This window comes from Garra rufa, chromosome 1 (assembly GCF_049309525.1).
Source record: "Garra rufa chromosome 1, GarRuf1.0, whole genome shotgun sequence".
Lineage (NCBI taxonomy): Eukaryota > Metazoa > Chordata > Actinopteri > Cypriniformes > Cyprinidae > Garra > Garra rufa.
Genome location: NC_133361.1, coordinates 49,504,779 through 49,530,239, shown reverse-complemented (window position 1 = coordinate 49,530,239; position 25,461 = coordinate 49,504,779). Strand labels below are relative to the sequence as shown.

Here is a 25,461-nt window from a genome sequence, read left to right as displayed (position 1 = left end):
TTATTAGAAATGGGGTCAATACTCCCCTCTAAAGTGTAATAATGACCCATATCTCAAAAATGCTACAGTAAAATGGTTTCATATGAGGTGTGCATATAATATGGGACATACTGAATAAGAACTGATCATTGTTTTTTTCTACTTATTAGAAATGGGTTTTTTATACCCCTCTAAAGTGTAATAATGTCCCATATCTCAAAAATGCTACAGTAAAATGGTTTCATATTAGGTGTGCATATAGCATGGGACGTCCTGAATAAGAACTGATCATTGTTTTTTTCTACTTATTATAAATGGGTTTTTTATACCCCTCTAAAGTGTAATAATGACCCATATCTCAAAAATGCTACAGTAAAATGGTTTCATATGAGGTGTGCATATAATATGGGACGTCCTGAATAAGAACTGATCATTGTTTTTTTCTACTTATTAGAAATGGGGTCAATACTCCCCTCTAAAGTGTAATAATGACCCATATCTCAAAAATGCTACAGTAAAATGGTTTCATATGAGGTGTGCATATAGTATGGGACGTCCTGAATAAGAACTGATCATTGTTTTTTTCTACTTATTAGAAATGGGTTTTTTATACCCCTCTAAAGTGTAATAATGACCCATATCTCAAAAATGCTACAGTAAAATGGTTTCATATGAGGTGTGCATATAATATGGGACGTCCTGAATAAGAACTGATCATTGTTTTTTTCTACTTATTAGAAATGGGGTCAATAAACCCCTCTAAAGTGTAATAATGACCCATATCTCAAAAATGCTACAGTAAAATGGTTTCATATGAGGTATGCATATATTATGGGACGTCCTGAATAAGAACTGATCATTGTTTTTTTCTACTTATTAGAAATGGGGTCAATAAACCCCTCTAAAGTGTAATAATGACCCATATCTCAAAAATGCTACAGTAAATTGGTTTCATATAAGGTATGCATATATTATGGGATGTCCTGAATAAGAACTGATCATTGTTTTTTTCTACTTATTAGAAATGGGGTCAATAAACCCCTCTAACGTGTAATAATGACCCATATCTCAAAAATGGTACAGTAAAATGGTTTCATATGAGGCGTGCATATAGTATGGGACGTCCTGAATAAGAACTGATCATTGTTTTTTTCTACTTATTAGAAATGGGGTCAATATACCCCTCTAAAGTCTAATACTGTCCCATATCAGAAAAGAACCATCAAAGACACCAATAAATAACACGGATCTTAAAGCAGAAATGCAAATAAACAAGTAAGTAAACATTCACGAGTATTTTGTAGTATTATTTCTCAGTCCTGGGCGTCTAAATGAAAAGCGCTCTGCAAGCGCGTTCTCTCTGGGCTGTTTCTGAAACTACCGTAATGACTGTAATATGCGCGCACTTTTAAAGTCAATCGTGGCTGGCTTGACCGTGTTTTTCTGAACCGCGGCTGGCTTTACCGCAGTAAATAACTGAAACATGCAAAATGTGCAGAGCAGGGGTCCCCTAGGACCAGGATTGAGAACCACTGTTGTAGTGTATGCATGTTTAGGATTTCAGGTAAGATAATCTGCTAAGTTTCTCCGTATGTGTGCGCTGCAACCAGATTTCATATTCGGTTAGGATTTTAAAACTCCTGTAGTGAGAGCCGGTGTTCTAACATTTCATCCTACCTATCCTGACGCCAGTCACGCCACAGGAGCGCGAGCTGCAAGAGCGGTTTGGAAAGAAAGACAAAGTGGCGCGCCAAGCGTTTTGTACGCGTTTTTAGGCTCGACATGTGAATGGCCCCTAAAAAACATTAAATATCCTTAACATTGTGTGGATAAAAACATTACAAGCGCTCACTTAGCGAGTCCCTCTCTGGCTCAGTGCCAAATGCTGCGCTAATCATACCAGTGTGATACGCTTCAGCCTATAATGATCAGAACTCTCCGAAGTTTTTCTTTAGAAGACTTGCCGAGTCACAGGGTTCAAGTCCAAGTCAAGTCTCGAGTCATTGCTGTCAAAGTCTAAGTCGAGTCGCAAGTCATCTTTGATTATGTCAAGTCAAGTCAAGTCAAGTCACAAGTCATCAAATTTGTGACTCGAGTCCGAGTCGAGTCTCGAGTCATTGACTCGAGTCCACAACTCTGGAAAATGGCGGATTCCGCGTTATGACTAGTCAGATCGCCTGTCAATCAAAATCCCGGCAAAGGGTCAATAACATCTTGAGAAGTAAAAAACTGTGTTTGTAATAAACAGATCCATCATCAGAACATTTTTAAACTTCAAAACGTTGCTTCCGGCTAAATATAAATTCCATAATATTGCTTCTTCCAGTGAAAAAGCCATCTGAATCAGGAAATATGAAGAGATCAAGCATTGTTTACAAGCGAAAACAGTTCTATACACATGTGAATTTTGATGTGAGAGGACAACAGGGAATGGTCTTTTTTTCACTGAGGGAAACATTGTTATGGATTATGTTTTTAAAGAAGCTACAGTTTCAAAAATTCTTAAAGGAGAACCCTGCTGAAAAAAAAAACAGCTAACCAGCCTTGGCTGGTTTTAGCTGGTCAGCAGGCTGGTTTTAGAGGGGTCTTGGCCACTTTCCCAGCCTGGGAGACCAGCTAAAACCAGCTACTTCCAGTTCACTTCCAGAATTAAATAGTGGGTTATAGAGGGTTTGCAGTGCACTTGTCACGATTTGGTCAGTTACTACTGAATACGTTGTTCTGCTAATTTATGATGTCTAAATGCGTGGAAGCTGCTAAATCATGTAGAGAATGAGTTAGCATGCAGGAAAGGGCGCAATATTTTGACAATATTTCACCTACCTGACCGGAAATGATAAGAGCAAACATGAATGTTGTCAGGATTCTTGCCCTGGAAATCCTGGTTTTTGCCCTGGAAATCCTGGTTCTCCTCAGTTTGGCCAACCACAAATGCTCTTTGTTCCTCAGACAGTTTTTTGCTATAGTTTTTTTTTTTTAATAGAACTCCAAATGTTTTTTCCAGTCCGACAGATTAGTACAGCCCAAAACATGACAATAATTGACCAATTTCAGCAACAATAATCAGCAAAATATGCAAGTTTCCATCAGTTCAGTGGCTTTGTTTACATTCCGTGCTGTCAATATGGAGAAAAATCCTAGAATGTTTTCCTCAAAAACCTTCATTTCTTTGTGACTGAAGAAAGAAAAACATGAACATCTTGGATGACATGGGGGTGAGTAAATTATCAGGAAATTTTTTATTCTGGAAGTGAACTAATCCTTTAATGATGAATTTGCTTCTTACGCAGCTTATTGCTTCACGTGTCTCATTCTGACGGCACCCATTCACTGCAGAGGATCAATTAATGAGCAAGTGATGTAATGCTAAATTTCTCCAACTGTTTTGAAGATGAAACAAACTCGTCCACATCTTAGATGGTTGAAAGGTGAGTACATTTTTAGCAAGTTTTCATTTTCAGGTGAATGGTTCCTTTTAAGATTCTATAGGCCACTAATCTAGTAACCAAATTTGTGACAAAGTAAGGTATTCCTTCAAAGACATTTTAACTCTTTTTTTTTTTACTATATTGTTATGCTAATAACATAATTAAAATAATTTTGAAAAATATTTTATTAAATGGAAAAAAAAGCATTTTCATTCGTCTCAGGCCTTTAGACCCCAGTGTGCATGTTCATACAATTTAATAACAACAAAACATTTGGTTGTTTGTGAATCATTATTTATTTGTACATTTACAACAATCAGGTTTCATCCAGGAATCAAGAGTAAACTGTAAAAAATAAAAAAGAAACAATAGGCACAATCTGCATGGCAGTACAACATTTTCGCATAGTATAATACAGCTTTTGTCTTTATCTAAATATATCTGTATCTATATATAAATATTCTCTTGCTATGCAGTAGAGCACACCTGCTGTCCAATCAAACGCAGATACTTTAAGGCAACAATTGTTCAAACTTCACAGTTTCTCAGTTGTCAATATGTTTATCTTCACATATTCCTATATACGTAACATCTCTGTATAGGCCAAGGCATATAAACTGAGACTCCACACGTCACAATTCATTACTGTCCTTATATACAGATCATCTATGGCATCTACTGGCAAATGCCATGAAGAAAAGTGCGGTGTGTCAGTTGTTTGCTTGTTTTTTTTTCTTTTAATTAAGAAAACACGAGTTAACATCTTCATTTCACACTCTATTAACTAGATACAAATAACAAAGGAAAAAGCATTAAGACAAAAGAGTTTCAAATATAGGAAACAGTAGGCAGCCATAAGCTGAAAAGCCATTAAGTAAAGCAAAACCACACCGTATGCTAAGTTTTAACATCGGGAGGAACTAAATTCTTACTAAGTACCTAGTAAAACTACAACTAAATGTATAATTACAATTTACAATTTAGAAAAAAAAAATGGCAGTATGGACATTTAATGAACTGAAGGCAGGTTTCTTGGAGCGACTGTATACTATTTGTTCTCTAAAATTTGGTTATTCAGTCACTTTAGCAGAACATCTAAATGAGAACTGATTGACAAGCGCATTTAAATATGCTTATTAATCTCATTTAAATATTAAAATAATTTCAGAATGAAACCTAAGTGGTTTTATGTCTAAATATCAATAAAGCCTTGCATTTTGCATTATCTAAATGCATTTAAAGGCATCAGAGATCTGTATCATAAAAAGGAATTAAAATCAATGTCAATACTGCAAGTTATGGGTGTTTAGAAAAATATTATTGAGAGTGCAAAACACTGTAGCAACAAAGTCACTTATGCACTGTAATCCATGATGAACATTTTTACAATTTGTCAAATATGTACATGATACTGTTCATTTAAAAACAAACCTACAGTGAGGCCTAAAAGGACTGGATGTATTGAATTGCATTGCATTTTTTTTTGCAAAAGGAGAAAATATGATTGTTTACAGTACCGATTATTTATGACTGCCTGGGATTTGGAATAAAAATGAACTCAGCAGTTGATCTATAATTGACAAAATTATAGAGAGCAACCACATGGACTGCCTAATAAGTGAAAACACATGTGCAATTTATACATTCAACCTCTAGGGGTGCTATAGCTGCAAATGAGCGGGAATTTCAACTACATCACATCTCTAAACAAGTTTCATATATAAAGTCTGTGCTTTCGGGTGCCCCGTCTCTTCAGAAAGCTCACTAGGTACGTAAATCATCCTTAGAATACTGAGCAGAGGTATACTGGTTGAAAAATATTCACATCACAGTCTGTGAAGAACACACACTCCTTTCCTGATATCACACACACATCAGCAGTTGCATGAGAAAGTCGCTTCAGTCTAAAAGGAGAGGAGTACGAAGGCCAAAGGGCTCCTATAGAAAAAGAAATCACTGTTGGAAAGATAAAAAGAAAGGTCAGTGTACGTAACATTCCTCTCTTGTGTATTCCATTAGCAGGGGTAAAGATCAAAACAAAACAGGTTGAGAAGCAAATAGAAGGAATCACTCACAAGTCTGGCATAATCAGGGGCAAAGGTCACTCCTTTATTGGTCCTTTCCTGTGACCCACTGCTGCTGCCGCTTACTGAGTTCTTGCGCATGATACCTGAAAGTGTTTACAGTGAGTTATTTATACTGCCATTTAAGCTGTAATCTAAAACAGACAAACGGCTGTTATTATAAATGTATATTCATTTGTTATAAAAAGGTAACATTAACAAAGTAACATTAGTAAAAGTACTTTGTTAAGAAATGAATGCACACAGATATGCTATCATTAAATGCACACTGTAGCTCACTATGACATGCGCTGTAAAAGACCAATGGGCAGTAAAAGACTAATATGAATGGAAGCCAGTTTCCGCCGCTGAATAAAAAAAAGGTACAGTAATTGCGATTTTTTTTCTCTCACAATTCAGACTTTTTTTTACGAGTTTACACAACTGCAATTCTGGCTTTTTTCTCAGAATTGTGAGATGTAAACTCAAAACTACGAGTTATAATGTCAGAATTGAGAGATAAAAACATTAAATTACGAGTTATAAAGTCAGAATTGCGAGATATATACTTGAAATTGTGAGTTTAAGTCAGAATTGTGATAGAAACTCGAAATGGTGAGTTACAAAGCCAGAATTGCAAAATATAAACTTGAAATTGCAAGTTATAAAGACAGAATTGTGAGATATAAACTTCAAAATGCAAGTTATAAAGTCAGAATTGCAGGATATAAACTCAAAATGGCGAGTTATAAAGTCAGAATTGCAGGATATAAACTCAAAATGGCGAGTTATAAAGTCAGAATTGCAGGATATAAACTCAAAATGGCGAGTTATAAAGTCAGAATTGCGAGATATAAACCCGAAAGTGCAAGATATAGTCAGAATTGCGAGATATAAACTCAAAATTGGAAGTTTATAAAGTCAGAATTGCGAAATATAAACTTAAAAGTTGTGAGTTATAAAGTCAAAATTGAGATATAAATGCAAAACTACGAGTTATAATGTCAGAATTGAGAAATAAAAACATGAAATTACGAGTTATAAAGTCAGAATTGCGAGATATAAACTTGAAATTGCAAGTTATAAAGACAGAATTGTGAGATATAAACTTCAAAATGGCGAGTTATAAAGTCAGAATTGCGAGATATTAACCCGAAAGTGCAAGTTATAGTCAGAATTGCGAGATATAAACTCAAAATTGAGAGTAATAAACTTAGAATTGTGAGATATAAATGCAAAATTGCGAGTAATAAAGTCAAATTTGAGAGACAAACTCGAAATTGGAAGGTAAAAAAGTAAGAATTTGGATATAACTTTGAAATTGCAAGTTATTAAGTCAGAACTGAGAGATAAATGCAAAATTGCAAATTATAAAGTCAGAATTGCGAGATATAAACTCGAAATTGCGAGTAAAAAAGTTAGAATTGTGAGATAGAAACATAAAAGTGTGAGTTATAAATTCAGAATTGCGAGATATATACTCGAAATTGGAAGTTTATAAAGTCAGAATTGCGAAATATAAACTTAAAAGTTGTGAGTTATAAAGTAAAAATTTAGATATAAACTCAAAGTTGTGAGTTAAAAAGTCAAAATTGAGATATAAATGCAAAACTGAGTTATAAAGTCAGAATTGAGAAATAAACTCGAAATTGTGAGTTACATAGTCAGAATTTAGATATAACTTTTTATAAGTTATAAAGTCAGAACTAAGATAAATGCGAAATTGCGAGTTGTAAAGGCAGAAATGAGATATAAATACAAAATTGCTAAATCACAATTATAACCAGTATATTGCAATAATAATCTGTGTAGTTCATGCATAAACAATTTATAGTTCATGTGAAGATATTTAAATTAAAAAAAAAGAAAAAAAAAAAGAAAATCATCTAAATTAAAAGTTATATATTTCAGAGCCTATTAAATGTTGAAAATATTGGCTTTCAATTATACTGTAATGTTGAATGGACATAATTAATATGTAAAACTGAGAGAAAATTCATTTAATAAAGACACCAGTACCAGTACTGATATCAATACTTCATTAATAATAAGCTACTTGGTAAAAAAAAAAAAAAAAAAAAAAAGCCATTAAACACATACTTAAAATATACTTTATGTTGTTTCTACCTTAATTTGGAGGTCCAGTGTGAAATTCTGACTATAGAAATATGCGATTAATCATGATTAATTACAGAAAAATGCATGATTTTTTTTTATGGTTTGACAGACTGCACTAATGTTAACCTTTTATAGATGTTGGTGTTGTAATATTAGTTGATTTTAGTGCATTTCAATTTAATTGTATAGCCCCCCCTAGAAAGAGATCGGGACGGCCCCCATCCCATTGGCCCCCTTCAAATTTTCAGCTTGATAATTGGCCCTCAAATGAATCTAATTGAATAGCCCTGAACTACAAGTTATAGTTAGAATTAAGAGATCAACTCGAAAGTGTCATTTATAAAGTCAGAATTAAAAGATAAAACTCGAAATTGCAAGTTATAGTCTGAATTGAGAGATATAAACTTGAAATTGCGTGTTAATTCAGAATTGTGATATAAACTTGAAACTGTGAGCTATAAAGTCAGAATTGTGAGTTTTTTTCTTGCAATTGCAAGTTTATATCTCACAACTCTGAGAAAAAAAGTCTAATATTAAGCCTAATATGGTGCTGATACATTGTGTATTCCAAATGCCAAATCATTTTCTTCCTTTGTAATATTTATTCAAATGCAACTTCTGAAACGACAACTCTTTGTAGCCGACATCAAAGCCCTTTTATTTTTTAACCTCGTCAATAACTTGACATGTAACACCCACTTTTCATGATCCAATCAATTTCTAGTAGATAAAATTAAGTCTCTACCTAGTCATTTTTCTTGCTTCAGTACAAAATAGGGTGTGAATGAATTTCCAGGTAGACTCAATTGTTAAGCAGCAAAAATCTTTGTAGCTTCTCTTATAGTACCTGCAGGAGGCAGTATTTCCAGTCTCTGCAGGCTATTTCGACGAGAACTGGGGTACCCTCCGCTTTTAGACAGACGACGTTGGCGGCTGGACAACATGGCCGCTGGAGACACGATTCCTGGAGGGGGCACTTTACCCATCTGTTTGTAGAGTTCCTCAATCTCTTGCTTTTGAGAGGCCTGGAGAGCCTGAACCTCTGCCACATGTCTAAGAAAGAGAGAGAAGAACAGGACGTCAAAAACAAGGCAGTAAAACTTAAGGTGGCACTTAAACACAATATAAATAATAATTAAAAATAAACGTTACTCATTTAGATTTAGGTTACTGATAACCTAGTAGATCTCATTCAGCAATAAGTACATCATATAGACTGTGAAAGTGCTTTTCTAATTGAACACTGAACATGTTCGGACATGTTAGGTCAAAATCTGTAATGGGCATGGATCTAAATTATAAGAATTACAGTAGCTATGACTTTATGCTACAATTTGATGCAGCACTTCATAAAATGTACAGGGATTCGCATGAATGTAACATACTACAGGCTCACCTCTCTCTGAGTTCCTGTAGCTCCTCATACATTCCCTCGTCTTCACTTTCTGTCTCGTCGCTGCTAGCGTACGACGTACTGCGCGTATAGCTCATCCACGGCTGATTTAGATTGAACTGAGGACTCCCAGCTGAACTTTCCAGCAAACTCACACTTATCCTCCTCCGCCTCTTCTCTGTCTCCTCCTCCACCTCCTCCCCTTCTTCACCTCCACGTCCCTCCTCTGGTTCTACAACTTGTCTGTCTGTTGTCTTAGGCTCTCCGGTCCACAAGGGGGCGCTGTCTGAGCTGCATAAGGCCTCACTAGGTGGTTGGATAAGTGGTGGTGATTCATTAAAAGAGCTGGGACTGCTTTCTGATTCCACCTGTACATCTGTGCTGCTGTCTGATTGGCTGTTGTGTGCTGGGGGCGTGGCCTGGGGGACTGGTATGGATGTGGATGTGGATGTAGCTGTAGGGGTGGGAGTTGGCGTTAGGCTGGGAGGTGGAATGGGAATCTCCTTGCTTGGACTGACTTGGAACCGTCCCACAGTGACAATAGACTTTTTCTCTGTGGACATGGAGACAAAGAATTTTTTTTTATGTGGACAGTAAACATGGTATAACAGTAAAACAATTCTTTTCAATTTCTAAAGTAAATGTGAAGTGGTAAAGTGCTTAAAATTTTTTAAAAACCATATAAAACCTAACTGAACAGTGTGCTTATTATGCAATAAGCTCTTACGGTCAATAGATGGCAGCTGTGTATTTTCATTTTAGCACTTGGATAGCCAATCGGAAAACTATTCTTGCCTGGTTGTGTGGCCTTCATGTACTTGTGTGTCTTTGTGTACAAGAAGGGTGTGTAGTATTTATGGGTGTGTGTTTGTGTGACAGATGGAAAGAGCGCAACTCACCTTCAGATATAGGTGAGAGTCTAGATTTGCCGATGGAATTAGTTTCAGACACTGCCAGAGACATGGACAGAGTAGGGGAGGACCTTGGAACAGGTGAGGACACCTAAAGCAAGTGGAAAAACATTAATAAAAGTGTCAACCCCAGACGTCCTTCATTTTACAGGTGCTTTGAGACATGTAATAACAGACGACACCCACGTCAAATACTGTACATGCTCAAAACCGGTTTGTGTGCTCACAAAGATGTCTGAGAACAAGGCTCTACTTAATAATATACCCTTATATTTACATTGACAGAAACACTCAAAAGACGTTCTTGTGGTGATGCATGTCTTTGTTTAAATGGTACACATCATTAGGAGAACAGGTTTGGCTTTAGAAGTCTTTAAAGTTGCAGTAAAGTGACCGACACCCCAAAAATGAAACTTTTTTTGTGATTGTTTTATCACCTTCATGTTATTTCGAACTTGAAGAAACTACTTGCTTAAGTAAAACACAAATGGAGAAGGTTTATAAAATATTCAAATATTCAACTAAACATACATATTGCAACTGCAATGCAATAGTTTTTTGTGAGAAACACCATGCGTTGTGGTACTCTCAATAATGGTGGAGGACGTGACTTGGAGAAGAATTGATGAATAAAGTCATTCGTATCCGTTCTTGTATCGGTTCGATTTTTTATTCTTCTTCTTCAGTTTCTTACACTCGAGTCTATGGCAGCCCATAGAACTGCTTACGAAAAGATATGAAATTTGGCACACAGATTAACCATAGCAAGTTTGGAGTCTCTAACTCAAACTTTCTAGCGCCACCACTTGTCCAAAGTTTCACTCATGTTTATTCTAATAACTTCTGAAACATAAGGTCTGGAAGGAAAATTCTTTCCTCTGAATCCTTGCCTCATGCCAAGTCGAATGAACACCAAAATGTGAAAATTGTAAGGTTTACTTAAAACCTACTTTTTCGAACTCACCAAAACTGGCTCAGATCATCTTCAAACCATGCTGGCAAAAAGTTATGGAATTCAAGTGGATTAGTCAAACTGTTTTCGAATAACGAATGAACGAATTCTACGAAGAGTGCACAAAAATGGATGTAAGGCTATATCTCCACAATGGTTTAGCGTATTTAGGCCAAACTTGATGTGTGTTATAAAAAGCATGACCTGAGGCTACCTGAACAGTTTTGGAGCAGCAGCACCTAGTGGTCAAGAGATATGAATAATGACTATTTTTGCTTATAACTTCTAAATGGTTTGGCCAAAAATCACAAAACTGGTCTTTTTAGATTTGGAGAAGCATGCCAAACCATACCCAATTTTCCCATGTCAGCCATTTTGAGTGTTGGCCCTTTTTGAATTATATTTTATAATGCTATATATTACGAAAGCACTGGCGTATCATCATGAAACTCTGTATGTCTTCGGCACCATGCCCTGACAGTACTGTAAAATTTTGGAGGCTTCGCTATAGTTATAAATTTAAAAATATGCTATTAATGATTAAATTGGTCTACTGTAATGAAAGTGATTTCGGTATATTTTCTTTGGGTAATGTTAAAACCATTGATACCAATTATGCCAAAATTGGCCAAACTTTATCTCCGCTATATTAATTCATGTTCAAAACCTACTTTTTCAAACTCCTTTGTATGTGCCATTGTCACCTCAAACTGACCACGCCACATCAATTTGGTAACAGTGCCAGCTATTTGTCAAAATGAATAAACCATTCATTAACCATTAATAATGAAATATCCAAAACTGCTAATAACTTTTGACTACATTAGCCTATTGTAATCTCAAAATATTCTCAGAATAATGCCGAGAACATAGATACCAATTTTGACGGCCAATTTCATATTTTGCCAAACTTCCTGTCTGCCATTTTGATTTAAGTTGAAAACCTACTTTTTCGAACTCGTCCTAGACCGTTTTCACCAAAATCGAGCCAGGTCATCTTCAGACTGTGCTGACACACACTTAAGGATTTTGTGTCAATAGAAGAACCATTTTTGTGTAGCAATGCAACAATTTTGAGCCATGAAAATATCTTAATTTGTGTTCCGAAGATAAATAAAGGTCTTACGGGTTTTGAACAACATGAAGGTAAGTAATTAATGACAGAATTTTCATTTTTGGGTGAACTGTCCCTTTAAGTTAAAGTTGTTTTGTATGTGTTATTTCAAACACTTACAGTGTTTTGTGGACTGGGTGATGTGGAGGACGCTGGTGAGCTTGTGCTGGATGGGGTGCGGGAGCTTGATGCTGAACTGTCTGCCCGCTCTCTGAGCTGCCCAATAAGGCTAGACTGGCTCTCCACCAGTGGGCTACTTCTAGACCCTGGAGAAGAGCTTGGGTTTGTGGGAATGGGCTGTTTAATCTCAGGAGTTCTCACCTCCCTAAGATGGACTACTGGTGGAGATGCTGTCTGGCCCCTTTCTTGCGGTTCAGGAACTGGTGCTGGAATCTGCATATGAGCATCAGGATAGTGGTACATATCCATATACTGTCCGCTCTGTGCCCCCTGGTGGTATGGAGCATCAGGGTTGCTCATACCCGCATACTGAGCCGGATACATAGGGCCATACCCTGGTTGAGGGGTCATTTGTGGGTGGAAACCTTGAGGGATGGATCCAGGGGGTATAAAGGACTGTGCAAAGTTCATAGCCAGAGAAAGAACATTGGCCAGCGAAATAAGAGGCTGCTGGGAAGGCGGTGGCCACATGCCTTGAGCTTGTGGACCAGGTGGAGGGGGAACTGGAAGCGGCAGAGTGTTGGTTTCAACTTGAGGCGGCATCTCGACGGACTGCTGAACTGGGGAAACAACAGAAGATGACGAAGAGGAGGAAAAGAAGTTTGGGTTGCTGGGGACGCGGGTGAGAGGACTTGGGTTAAGGGGAGTGTTGAGGGAGGCGTGATCCATTTGGTAGGGGTAGGCGAAGTGGGTGTTGTGGACGTAAGGGGGTTGCTGAGGGGCCATGGCAGACATCTGGTTTGGCAGGAGATGTGGCAGAACATCGGGATGGGAGTACTGTGGGTAGTTGGGCGTAGAAGAGTGGTAGGTCTGGGAGGAACCTGAAGGAAATGGAAATGGGAAGAAAGAGAGAAAAACTGAGTTAAGCTGAATACACTGTTGTAGTGTTCATCTCTATTTGGCATTCCTGCAAAACTCTTCTTGACTTAGTCATGTCATCAACCGTCAGTGCGGCCATTTACGTAATTGTAAGAAGTGGTATGGCAGTGTGGCTAAAACTTAGGTCTAGAAAGGAGTTGTGGGTTCAAGTCTTACAAAGAACAAGACATGACCTGTCACCCTTTATGTCCTAAATTCCAGGATGTTCCACAGGGACTGTCCCTTGAGTAAATGAGCTCTAAGTGTGGTTACTTTAGAGGAAAACTTTCGGTAACTGTCTATGTGCTGTGTCATCGTCTTATGTCATAATTTTCAATTGAGAATTCATTTATTAAAATAGGACTCTCTGACGTACTTTGACCTGTCATTGCTGTGCTTGACTTCTGAAAACGCTCCATTAACATCACTGTGGCATAAAAACAAAGCTTCAAATCGGGATGTGACCTCAGTCCTGAGGAGCTAACCACACTGGAGCATTTATCAAACCTTACTTCCTATTGGCGCAATGATTATGTATCTTTCAAGACAAGAAAAAACTGGTCATCTTAAAATAGAGCTTTTATAGTGTGCACAGGCTGTGTGATATGTATAGTTTGCTCTCTCAGGTAATGAAATCTACTTGTTCATTTCGAAGCAGCAGGTGTCAAAAGCAAATCCTGAGACACGTCAACAATGACACTGGCGTCAAAGCTTGGTCTCCATGGGGATGGGTGTTTAGAAAGCCAATTGCAGAGTGGAATACACAAAATATCGAGTTTGTTCCCAGAGCCTTACAGCTAATGGTGTGGAGAGAGAGAAAAAGGCATGGAAAAGTGCTCTCGGTAACAATGGCACGAGTGAAAGAAACAAGATGAAAGAGCGAGACAGAGAGAATGTCCATTATGACGCTCCTTGTACGCAGAACGTCCCCGAGAGGTCCGGACTGTACTGATTGTCTGTGTGACAGAACATACCGCTCATTACCTAGAGAGACCAAAGACGATCTGAATTTGAAATTTTCTTCAAAATATTTTAAATAAATCTGATTAGTTAATACAGCAATTGACAGACTAATGTATTTTGAGACACCTGAGGCTGTGCAAAAGCAGAAAACATACTAAAAATGGATTATGAACTTGTTTATCAACACAGTATTTTGCTAAACAAGCTTTTATTGAATAACATTAAACAATGGAACAGTAATTACCCATTGTTTGAGGATAAAAGACATCTGCTGGGCTTGATTCAAATTGCACGCTATGACAGGCACAAAACCTGCTTTCTATTCAGTAGAACTAACTGAATCTACATGACGTAACAAGTTTCTGGCTATGCTTTTGGGTTCCTTCAGTTCAGTGAAGATTCATTACCATTTGGATGTACAGTTGACGTTTTTTGCAGAATCTGCAAAATGTTAATTATTTGAACCAAAATAAGAGGGATCATACAAAATGCATGCTATTTTTATTCAGCACTGAACTGAATAAGATATTTCACATAAAAGATGTTTACATATAGTCCACAAGAGAAAATAATAGTTGAAATTATAAAAACGACCCTGTTCAAAATCATCCCCTTGTTTCTTAATACTATGTTTTTACCTGAATGATCCACAGCTGTGTTATTTTGTTTAGTGATAGTTGTTCATAAGTCCCTTGTTTGTCCTGAACAGTCAAACTGTTCTTCAGAAAAATCTTTCAGGTCCCACAAATTCTTTGTTTTTTGTTTTTGTTTTTTTGCATTTTTGTGTATTTGAACCCTTTCCAACAATGACTGTATGATTTTGAAATCCTTCTTTTTACACTGAGGACAAATGAGGGACTCACATACAACTATTACAGAAGGTTCAAACTTATGCTTCAGAAGGAAAAACGAGAGCTGGGGTGAAAACTTTTGAACAGGATGGAGATCTGTACATATTTTTTCTTATTTTTTTCATTTAGTACTGCCCTTCAGGAGCTACAGAAGATACTTACATGCTCCCCAGAAGACAAAATAAGTTAAAATTACCCTGATCTTCAAATTCAAAAAGTTTTCTTAATGCAGCGTTTTGCCTTCTGAAGCATCAGTGAGCAATTGAACCTTGTATATTAATGTTGTTTAACTGGAAAAATAAATCACCTGTGTGAACACACTAATTTTGACAGTGCTAGTAAAAAGCAAAACATAAATGAAAGGGAAAAAGTGGTTTATTGTGTGTACCTGTAGTGTGGAAGGATTGTGAACGCAGGGGCCGGACAGGTGGATTGGCATCAGGATCAACATAAAAGTCGGCGCTCAGTGTAGGTGAGGAACCCCGGGTCACTGGCCCTATACTGGCAGCAGCATAATCTGAAGGACATACACCAACAGGGTTATATCATGATGTGCACTTTCATTATTATATTGAACAAGCTTTCTGTATTTTTAGATTTTAATTAAGACATATTTGTGACCCCTGACCACAAAGCCATTCATAAGGGTCGTTTATTTGAAATTGAGATTTATACAAGCTTTTAATTGATAGGATAGGACAATATTTGGTCGAGATACAACTATTTGAAAATCTAGAATCTGAGGGTGCAAAAAAATCAAAATACTGAGAAAATCACCTTCAAAGTTGTCCAAATGAAGTTCTTAGCAATGCATATTACTAATCAAAAATTAAGTTTGATATATTTACAGTAGGACATTTACAAAATATCTTCACAGAACATGATATTTACGTAATATCCTAATGATTTTTAGCATAAAAGAAAAATCGATCATTTTGACCCACACAATGTATTGTTGGCTATAGCTACAAATACACCCAAGCTACTTAAGACTGGTTTTGTGGTCCAGGGTCACACATGATCAGTGTTTGTCTCCACAAGTGTTTATGTGATCTGTGTGTGTGTTTGTTACCTGGCAACGAGGAGGAGGAGTGTGTGCGAGCGAGGCCTTGCGTGTAGAGATTGGGCTGTGGGGAAAAACAGAGCATACGCTGGCATTAACATCACCGTCTAAAAAAGTGGCAAAGTTAGGAACACGTGAGAACAGAAAAGAACACTGTCACACAATCACAAAAAAAGTCTGCAATCACACTGCTGCAGAAGCCTTTCTTATTAATGACTGTTCAATATTGATGACCAAGTTCTCTTATTACAATCGTTAATTGTTTCTAACATCTGATGACATCAGAAGATTGGATTTCTCAACCCCAATATAAAACCTCACAACTGAATTCCAAGCCCTCGCCAGATACACACATAAAAATAAAAGCTAATATAAATAGATGGGTAGATAAAGTTTTATTGTAATTGCACAGTACAGGTACTCAGAAACGAAATGCAGTTTAGTATCTGCCAGAAATGCAAATAGCACATAAAGCATTGTGTATACTGGCGAAGTGTGTTGTTAAAGTTAATAAAAATACAGTTCACAGTGCATTAAAGGAGTAGTTCACTTTCAGAACAAAAATGTACAGATAATGTACTCACCCCCTTGTCATCCAAGATGTTCATGTCTTTCTTTCTTCAGTCGTAAGGAAATTATGTTTTTTGAGGAAAACATTTCAGGATTTCTCTCCATATAATGGACTTCTATGGTGCCCCCGAGATTGAACTTCCAAAATGCAGTTTAAATGCAGCTTCAAGGGGCTCTAAATGATCCCAGCTGAGGAAGAAGGGTCTTATCTAGCGAAATGATACGAGTACACACAGAGCTAGACAAGACGAGCATTTGAGGTTAAAAAGTATATAAATTGTATTTTTTTTTAGAAAATAACTGATCGTTTTGCTAGATAAGATCCTTGGCTGTGATCGTTTAGAGCCATTTGAAACTGCATTTTGCAAGTTCAAACTCCGGGGCACCATAGAAGTCCATTATATGGAGAGAAATCCTGAAATGTTTTCCTCAAAAAACATAATTTCCTTACGACTGAAGAAAGAAAGACATGAACATCTTGGATGACAAGGGGGTGAGTAGATTATCCTTTAACTAATGTTAAAAAACACAACTAGTGATTTTAATAATGCATTAGTAAATGCTGAAATTCTTAGTTCTTATGTATAAAACGTCGAAAACAGTTGTTACACACCTGCGAGGCAGACAGTGAGCCGACTCCGCTCAGATAAGGCAGACGAGCGTTGTCTCTGGGGCTGAGCGGCTCCAAAGGCTCTCTCCTCATCAGGGCCTCTGCTCGACGAATGATGTCTCTCATGCGGTGGATGAATCCCTCTCTCTCCCCAGGTAGGATAAACTCATTATGTACCTAAAAGGGGTGCAAAGAGACAGATAAGTTAATTGGGTTGATGTAATTTTGAGTCTTCTTGCGTGCAGACTTTCTTAATGAGTTCAAAGGTCTCCTTCAAAGCTACTGGAATTCAATATCGAGCAGTGATACAGAGCAGCGAACAAAGACATGTACTCATAATGTGGAGAAGGGAAACGCTACCGCCTATATTTACGACTCCTAAAACCAGTCTCAAGGCCATGGACAGGCTGATCAAAACAAGGTTTAGTCACAGCTAACACAAAGAAGCCAAAGAAAGCAGCAAACAAAAGTTATTTTCAGTGTCTCTACTAAAACCACACTCACCCCAGATTACATTTTACACGCAGTCAAACCAAAATTATTTAGACACCAGATATAATTTTTGATATTTTATTTACTAGTGGGTGCTGGATACTGACTCATTTATGTAAGTGAGGATAGCAAAATCAAGTAAACTGTGACACATTATACCCAAAAAGTCTTCATACAGTGGACTACCAGTACATTTCATGAAAATTTGGGACCAAAAATGATTTATTTGGGAATAAAGATTACACTTTGACCTAACCATGTTTGGCTTAAGTATTTTTTCTTAAATTCCTAATGCGACCTTTTTATGCCACAGACTGAACAAAATGGAGCATTGCTTGGTAATTTTTGGTTGATTGTAATCCAAAGTTATCTGACATTATCAAGTTTAACTCTTGAGTTTATGTCATATTTTATTACCATTTTCTAAACTATAGCGAATAAACTCTGATAATGTAAGAAATATTGCAGCTTTCTGAATCAATTTTGGTTTGACTGTAAATGTTTTTGTGCCTTATCAATACTGAAACCTCTTTTTAACATAATATAGCATCTTAAAGCAGTCCTACAAGCCCACATGGTGCATGTTTCCATAGAAAAACACTATAGCAGTGACACAAAGTCTGGAAATACTCCAGTGATTTTTAGCACTAATTGAGAATGTGATGAGTCACAAACCAGTTTTTTCTCCTGACGGCTAAAAATATGTCAAAAATAGCTGACGAGTCGCAATAGACGCATAAGAACTGGTTTTGCACTGGTAATTGAAGATGCAATGGTACAAAATGTTTTAGATGAACAGATGAGAGAAATGGTGCATAGATTTTTCACTGCAGGTTTGAGGTTGCAGAGTTTGTGCAAACACAGAAGCTGAACCATCAACACTTCTCATGGTATAATGCAGTTCTCACAAGGAGTGTTGCCTTACCTCTGTCCTTGTGTCCACTTTGACCTCCATAACTTTCAGTTTACAGACATCACAGACATATAGAAATTTCATATTTGATATTTAATTGCATATTTCTTTACTTTTTCCCATTTTTGCTTTTAATTCTATTTTAATTTAATATAATTTTAGACTTTTCATTCCATATTTTATTTTACATAGTAATATTTACTATCTACAGAATTGGTCGAAAGTCAGAGTTGGAATTTTATTTTATTTTCCCAAAAAAATTGTTTGTATGCACATTGTACAATATGCAAGGTACACATTTCTAGTAATTGTGCCGTTAATTCTCATATTATTTTCTAGTTTAGGTTTTGGCAGTAATATTTAATTTAATAAGAAGGGTTATGTTGACCTATTAAGATTTTGCTTACATCTACATTGTAAATATATTTTTTGCTAATTTATTAACATTTTTTTTAGAGGTAAATCAAAAACAATTACATTTTTAACAATTTTTATTCTGAATCTAATTTTTCTTTGTAAAAGGCAAAAAGTTGATCATACTGGTTTGAAAGGTAAAGATTCATTAGTTTGAATATACATTGAACTAAAAACTATCATAACATCTTAGTTGACAATTCAGTATACTTTATTTTTGACAAAACATCCAATGTTTCGGTAGTGACTGCACATTTTCGGTAGTAACTGTACTAAAAACATGTGTTCCCTATTGTCACTACCGAAACAATGATGACATATTTCAGTCGTCACAGTTTCAGAAGTGATGATTTTTTTGGGATAACATTTGGGATAAAATTTCACTACCGAAACTTCACCAAATGTTTTGGTAGTGACTGTTTCGGTAATGACAATTTTAGATACTTTTGAACCTAGCTTAAAGATGTTAATCAGCATATGGTTAGCATGGTTAGCACAATTCTGAATAGTTGTACACATTGAAAAACTTAATGTTATGGAATAACTCCCAAAAAAGTGTGCTTAATTATACAAAAATGGTGTTCGGTAGTGACGTTCCTTAAAGTTACACACAGGTTTTCCAGACTTTTGAACACATTTACCTCAAAATGATGGCACCTATCTACTCACACCTTGTAGCTATGAGAGAGAGTGGCATATAAATATTTTCTGATCATAAATGTAGGGGTGTAGTTAAAATCAGTCTTAAACATGCACTGTTTCGGTAGTGACATGAAAATGTTTTTTAAATAAATGTTCCTAATTTGCAAAGAAAATATAACATTCTTTTTTAAACTTCACTTTTTAAAAGAATCAAACTTTTAAAACCAACAATGGGAAAAAAATACAAAAATTATTTCAAAATTATTTTCATAAATTGTAATTTAGGGGTTAGGGTTCAGAACGACCACCTCCCAATTGAAAGTACCCAATAAATGATGATATTAAATATATTAAGCTTACTGATATTTTAAATATTATTATGGGTTTAAATAGATAATAGAAGGATCTTGGTAAACATCTAAGATTTTAATATTTAATGAATATTTAGTAGTTTTTGTTCAGATTTTGCTTGAGTATTTCTAGCTCACCATTACTGCAGCAATGTCTTCTGGGTTGTCTCCATCCAGATCGAACTTAAATGTCACCATCTTGCTGTTATGGGTCTGTAGTTGACATTCTACAACCCGATCCACTTTATCTGACAGCTGCATGAAAAAAAGACACAGAGAGCATTAATCTGTGAGTGTATCACAAAAAGGCAATTGACTTTGAAAGCAGTTATCCATTTTATGAGCTATGACACATTGTCCGACTCAGTATTAGCATAGTGTAAGGTTAGGAACTGCGTGTGGACAGTTAATTAAGGCTAGCTAATTGACAGATGAGTCACCCCAGTGATGCGTAGTCGTGAGCGAGCCCTCTTCCTGAGCAGCTTGGTTCCGGTGCGTTTGCTCTGACCTTTCCCACCTCTCTCCGAAAGACCCTCGTTTCCATCACTCAAACCAGAGGTGACATCAGAAGCGTAGCTGTTCCGAGAGGAAGGATATAAAACACATTGTGACATTCCGACTTCTGGAATTTCACAGAACTGGACTTCACAGAACGTTTCTTTGAACATTCGCACATAAAGGCCAAGTCATTTACGATAGATCTTTTAAATCAGGTTGAGCTAATTGAGTAAAATGCGACAGTGTTCTTGTGTACCCATCTGCTACCTTTGCTGGTTTCCTACAGAAATGATCTTCACGGTAAATTGCTCCCCTGAGCTAAATCATTACCATTAAACGCATTTACCACTAGGCTATGTACATTGCATGTGTGTGCGTCTATATATGAGTCACACACAAAAAACTGCTCTCCACTGGGGCTCGACAGGCACCGTGGGTAAACGTGGCACTGTGTTGGTCAGTTGGTGAGTAAGATTACAGCTCTCACAGCTAGGATCAGGTCCACATTTTCTTGACGTCAAAACAAAAGCCACATCCACACACACAGTGGGGGAGCTTTTATTTAAATGACAGTCTTGTTTAGGACTGAATCTGTGTTCATAGTTTAACAGGTTAAGGCCAGGTTGAAGACGTTGCAAGGCATTTAAAGGGATAGTTCACCCAAAAATGAAAATTACCCCATGATTTTCTCGTCCTAAAGCCATCCTAGGTGTATATGACTTACTTCTTCCAGAGGAATACAATCAGAGTTATGTTCAAAAATGTTCTAGCACTTCCAAGCTTGAATGGCTGTTGAGATTTTGAAGCACAACAAACTGTGTCAATCCATCATAAAAAGTGCTCTGATCAATGCATTTTTGAAAGAAAAATATCCATACTTAGAACTTTTTAAACGGTAATCTCTAGCTTTCGCTAACTGTTGTACTCGCGTTCAAATTTTGTGGAAATGTGGAAAGGGGATTTTGGTACAAGCCAAAAGGAGACACCAGTTCGCTGAAGTTAGAGATTATGGTTTATGGTTTTAAATATGGTTATTTTTCTTACACAAATGCATTGATTCACTTTAGAAGGCATTTATGAACCTCTCAGAGCCGTGTAGAGTACTTTTTATGATGGATGTATGCACTGTACTGGGCTTCAAAATCTCAACACCCATTCACTGCCATTAAAGTTTAGAAGAACCAGGACATTTTTTAACATAACTCTGATTGTATTCGTCTGAAAGAAGAAAGTCATATACACCTAGGATGGCTTGAGAGTGTGTGAATCATTAGTTAATTTAAATTTTTGGGTGAACTATCGCTTTAAAGTGAACCTTTTTTAGATACTGTAGATATCCCATGCTTGGTGTGTAGGGAGCAGTGAACACTGTGTATAAATCTTGTTAATCAGAATTGAGCTTACCTGTCGACAGGAGAGGAAAAACCACTGGCATTTCCTGATTGGGCTTTCTCTGTGTTTTGGGACACAGCAATGCTCTGTGGGAGGCAAAGGAAAACGATTAGCAATGCAAATTGTGACTCAACTGAGGTAAACCTTATTCAAACCTGTATCATATAGACACATTATATGATCACTTTTGTAGTATCAGTCAGAAATCTCAAATCTCACATTTAAAAAAAATTCTGAATTGATGCACACAAAGGCAGCATTATTTGATCAAAATACAGTAAAACCATTAATACTGATTATTTTAATTTAATTTTATAACACTCATTACATTATTTTGATTTAAAATAGCTGTTTTCTATTTGACTATATTTTAAAGTGTAACTTATTTCTGTGATGCAAAGCAGAATTTTCAGCATCATTACTCCAGTCTTCAGTGTCACATGATCCTTCAGAAATTATTCTAATGTGCTGATTTGCTGCTCAAGAATTATTATTATGAATGTTTTTTTTTAGATTCTTTCGAAAGAACAGCATTTATTTAAAATAGAATTTATTTTTAAACATTACAAATGTCTTTATTGTCACTTTTGGTCGTTGGTAACCTACCGAGGGGAAACGGAGAGCTGGGATCCCTGCAGCTGGAGTAGGAGGGGCTTCAGTGGGTGGAGCTTCAATGGGTGGGGTTTCCACTTGAGGAGCTCCACTGCTTGGTTGTGGAGCTGTGGAGGGTTGGCTTGCCACAGGAACTCGAATTTCTGAAGGTTCTTGAAGTCCGGAGGAGCTGAGGTATCCGTCCGTCTCACAGTCAGCTGCCATAGTAACCACAATTCAAACAAACAGCAGGAAAGTAGTTTGTTAGTGTGCAGCTTAACCATAATGCTAAAATGCATAGAGACGTCATGCTTGCCCTAGCAAGGAACCAGTGTGTTCGTTGTATAAACACAGTCACTATGTTAGGACTGTTTCTTAACAACTATTTTGACCAGCTAACAGTTAGACAAAGAGTAATCAGTCTTACTTTTCCGTCTTGAAGAAAAAAAAAATAGATGAATAAGTTTTTAAAGATACAGTTTACTTAAAAATGAAAATTCTGTCATTAATTACTCACCCATGTGCCGTTCCAAATCAGTAAGACCTTTGTTCATCTTCTGGGCCTTGAACGTGGTAGTTGTATTGCTGTCTATGCAAGGACAGAATGCTCTTGGATTCAATCAAAACTATCTTAATTTGTGTTCCGAAGATGAACGATGGTCTTACAGGCTTGGAACAAAATGAGGGTGAGTAATAAATGACTAAATTTTCATTTTCATGTGAACTATTCCTTTAAGACTAGTCTAAGCAGTTTATGCAACTGGCCACAGGTTATATAACGACTTTCATAAAGGTTGACTATTTTAAAGGAGTTTCAGATAAACTAGGCAATTAGCTAAATGTCTCTTTTCTACAGGACCTGGATAAAGTTTGGTAAAATACACTACCATTCATTTCAGTAAGATTGTTTCTTATGCTCACCAAGGCTGCATTTTTTTAATAAAAAATACTGTGAAAACGGCAATATTGTGAAATATGATTACAATTATTTGTTATTATTTTAATTACATTTAAACAAAACATGACATGACTTTGATGAACAGAAATAGAAATGTTCAAAACAGCATTTATTTGAAATAGAAATAGTTTATAATAGTTTAAATTTCTTCACTGTCACTTTTGATTAATTTAATGCATCCTTGCTGAATAAAAGTATGAATTTCTTTAAAAGAAAACCTTACTGACCCCAAACTTTTAAATGGTAGTGTTTTGTGTAAATATAAAATAAAATGATACATTCCATGGCCACTAATTGGAGCCAGACTATCCTACTGGATCAAATAAACATCAGACTAAAAAAATCATGTATTTAATGGAAACGACTGACAAACAAACTGCCATTACTATTTTCTTCTTGAATTTAAAGCAGTCAAATGCTGTTTCAAATCATTCTGGCCCAATTTAAAACCTTGGACTTGTATCTAAACATGTCTAGTTTTTCAAAACTAACTTACCCATTTAAATTACCATGGAAGTTAGTAAACATTCCATACATGCAGAGGGTTCAGTAATGAGCGTATGCCGACATACTGTACAATGTAGCAACTGTTTATCCACTAACAAGTAAATCATGTTTGGTTTTAGGTCATTTGCTCATGAAAAACATGTTTAAAGAAGTCACGAAAAAAGACATTCAGCAAAAAAATAGAGATCTAGAGCAGATAGGATTTTTAGAAAATTTACAACACAGACTGAAAGACTGAAAACGTTGCCACAAATGTAATTGCCTGGACCACATTCTTCCATATTGCGACAGAAAAAAGATTATCAAAAAAGAAAATTAATGTGGGTGGGACTTGGTTCTATGTATTGGTTTTAAATTGGATTTTGACATGTGGGCACTGCACTCAAAATTGGATGAACTTGAGCTTGCAGTGGTGGGGTTTGAGCACAAGGTTGAGTTATGACATTAAAAAATGTGCATATGCACTGATGAACTGTTCACAATAAGATCTATAACATGCATTTAAAAAATAGATAAGGAAAGGCTGTCCAATCCTACTACCGGAAGGCCACCATCTTGCAGAGTTTAGCTCCAACTTGCCCCAACACACCTACCTAGTAATCCTAAAAACCTTGATTAGCTGGTTCAGGGACGTTTAATTGAGATTAGAGCTAAACTTTGGAAAATAGTGGCCAAGAGCAGGTTTGGACACCCATGAGAAATGGTGAATTTCCATTTCATGCCGATTTTAATACAAGAAGAGTACACAGACTTACACGTTGCTGACGAGTAGCTGGCATGACGTATGTTGAAATGCTGCCGCTGGTCTGCGTCCGGCTCCTCGGGTTCAGTGGCAAAGCTGGCGTTAAAGCCAGAGTCCATAGATTCGTTTGCAGGCAGGGAAACAGGGCCTGACACTGTGACGGTGGGTGGAGCTTGAGTAGTGGTGGATACAGGCGTCTCTACAGGAGGCTTAGGAGTAGGTGGGTTCGAAACTGAAGGTTCAACTTCAAGACTAGGTTCGGGTTCCTCCTCGATCACCTCCTCTGGTCGCCGCCTCTGTGCCTCTTCGGCCTGACGGCGAAGCTTCTCTCGTTGGCGCTTGATGGCGGTGACTCGGTCGCGGATGGCTTTGGCCACCAGTTTGTAGTCTGCCTCACAGACGAAGCCAAGAACAACCTGAAGGACATGGATTAGTTTATTTTTTTTTTTTTTGCTAATCTGTTCAGTAAAGGCACAGAAATTACAAAAAAAAAAAAAAGAAAATTAAAGGTTTAGTTCACCCAAAATGAAAATTCTGTCATTGATTACTCACCCTCATGTCGCTCCAAACCTGTAAGACCTTTGTTCATCTTTAGAACACAAATTAAGATATTTCTGATGAAATCCGAGTGCTTTCTGACCCTGCATAGACAGCAAAAACGTCCAGGAGACATCAGTTGTAAGTTTATGAAGCTATGAATCTAGTCCGTGTCATTATGTTGACTCTCACACTACACAGACTTTTGCATGTCACCCCGGACTACATTTCCAATCATACATTGCACTGATTACACACACACAGCTGCAATCAATCAAAGACACGATATAAGCCTTGGACTTCCTCTTATTGATGGCCGAGTATTGTCTAGCGTTTAACGCTCTCCCAGTGTTAGCTACTCTATGAAGCCCA

The 25,461-nt window shown here is 36.8% G+C and overlaps 1 protein-coding gene across 1 annotated transcript in view; it reads right to left on the bottom strand.

The window, feature by feature from the left end:
* Window positions 1-3,694: 3,694 nt before the first annotated feature.
* wnk4b (WNK lysine deficient protein kinase 4b) overlaps window positions 3,695-25,461 on the bottom strand; it is a 49,031-nt gene continuing 27,264 nt past the window's right edge. The window contains exons 5-18 of the mRNA XM_073833454.1: window positions 24,566-24,968; window positions 22,361-22,563; window positions 21,767-21,840; window positions 20,305-20,440; window positions 20,003-20,119; window positions 17,057-17,230; window positions 15,883-15,937; window positions 15,199-15,327; window positions 12,079-12,959; window positions 9,881-9,983; window positions 8,985-9,534; window positions 8,436-8,641; window positions 5,483-5,577; window positions 3,695-5,363 (exon numbers count right to left, since the gene is read on the bottom strand). Coding sequence (XP_073689555.1) covers window positions 5,361-5,363; window positions 5,483-5,577; window positions 8,436-8,641; window positions 8,985-9,534; window positions 9,881-9,983; window positions 12,079-12,959; window positions 15,199-15,327; window positions 15,883-15,937; window positions 17,057-17,230; window positions 20,003-20,119; window positions 20,305-20,440; window positions 21,767-21,840; window positions 22,361-22,563; window positions 24,566-24,968 — 3,129 coding nt within the window. The 3' untranslated portion in view covers window positions 3,695-5,360. The remainder of the gene's footprint in view (window positions 5,364-5,482; window positions 5,578-8,435; window positions 8,642-8,984; window positions 9,535-9,880; window positions 9,984-12,078; window positions 12,960-15,198; window positions 15,328-15,882; window positions 15,938-17,056; window positions 17,231-20,002; window positions 20,120-20,304; window positions 20,441-21,766; window positions 21,841-22,360; window positions 22,564-24,565; window positions 24,969-25,461) is intronic.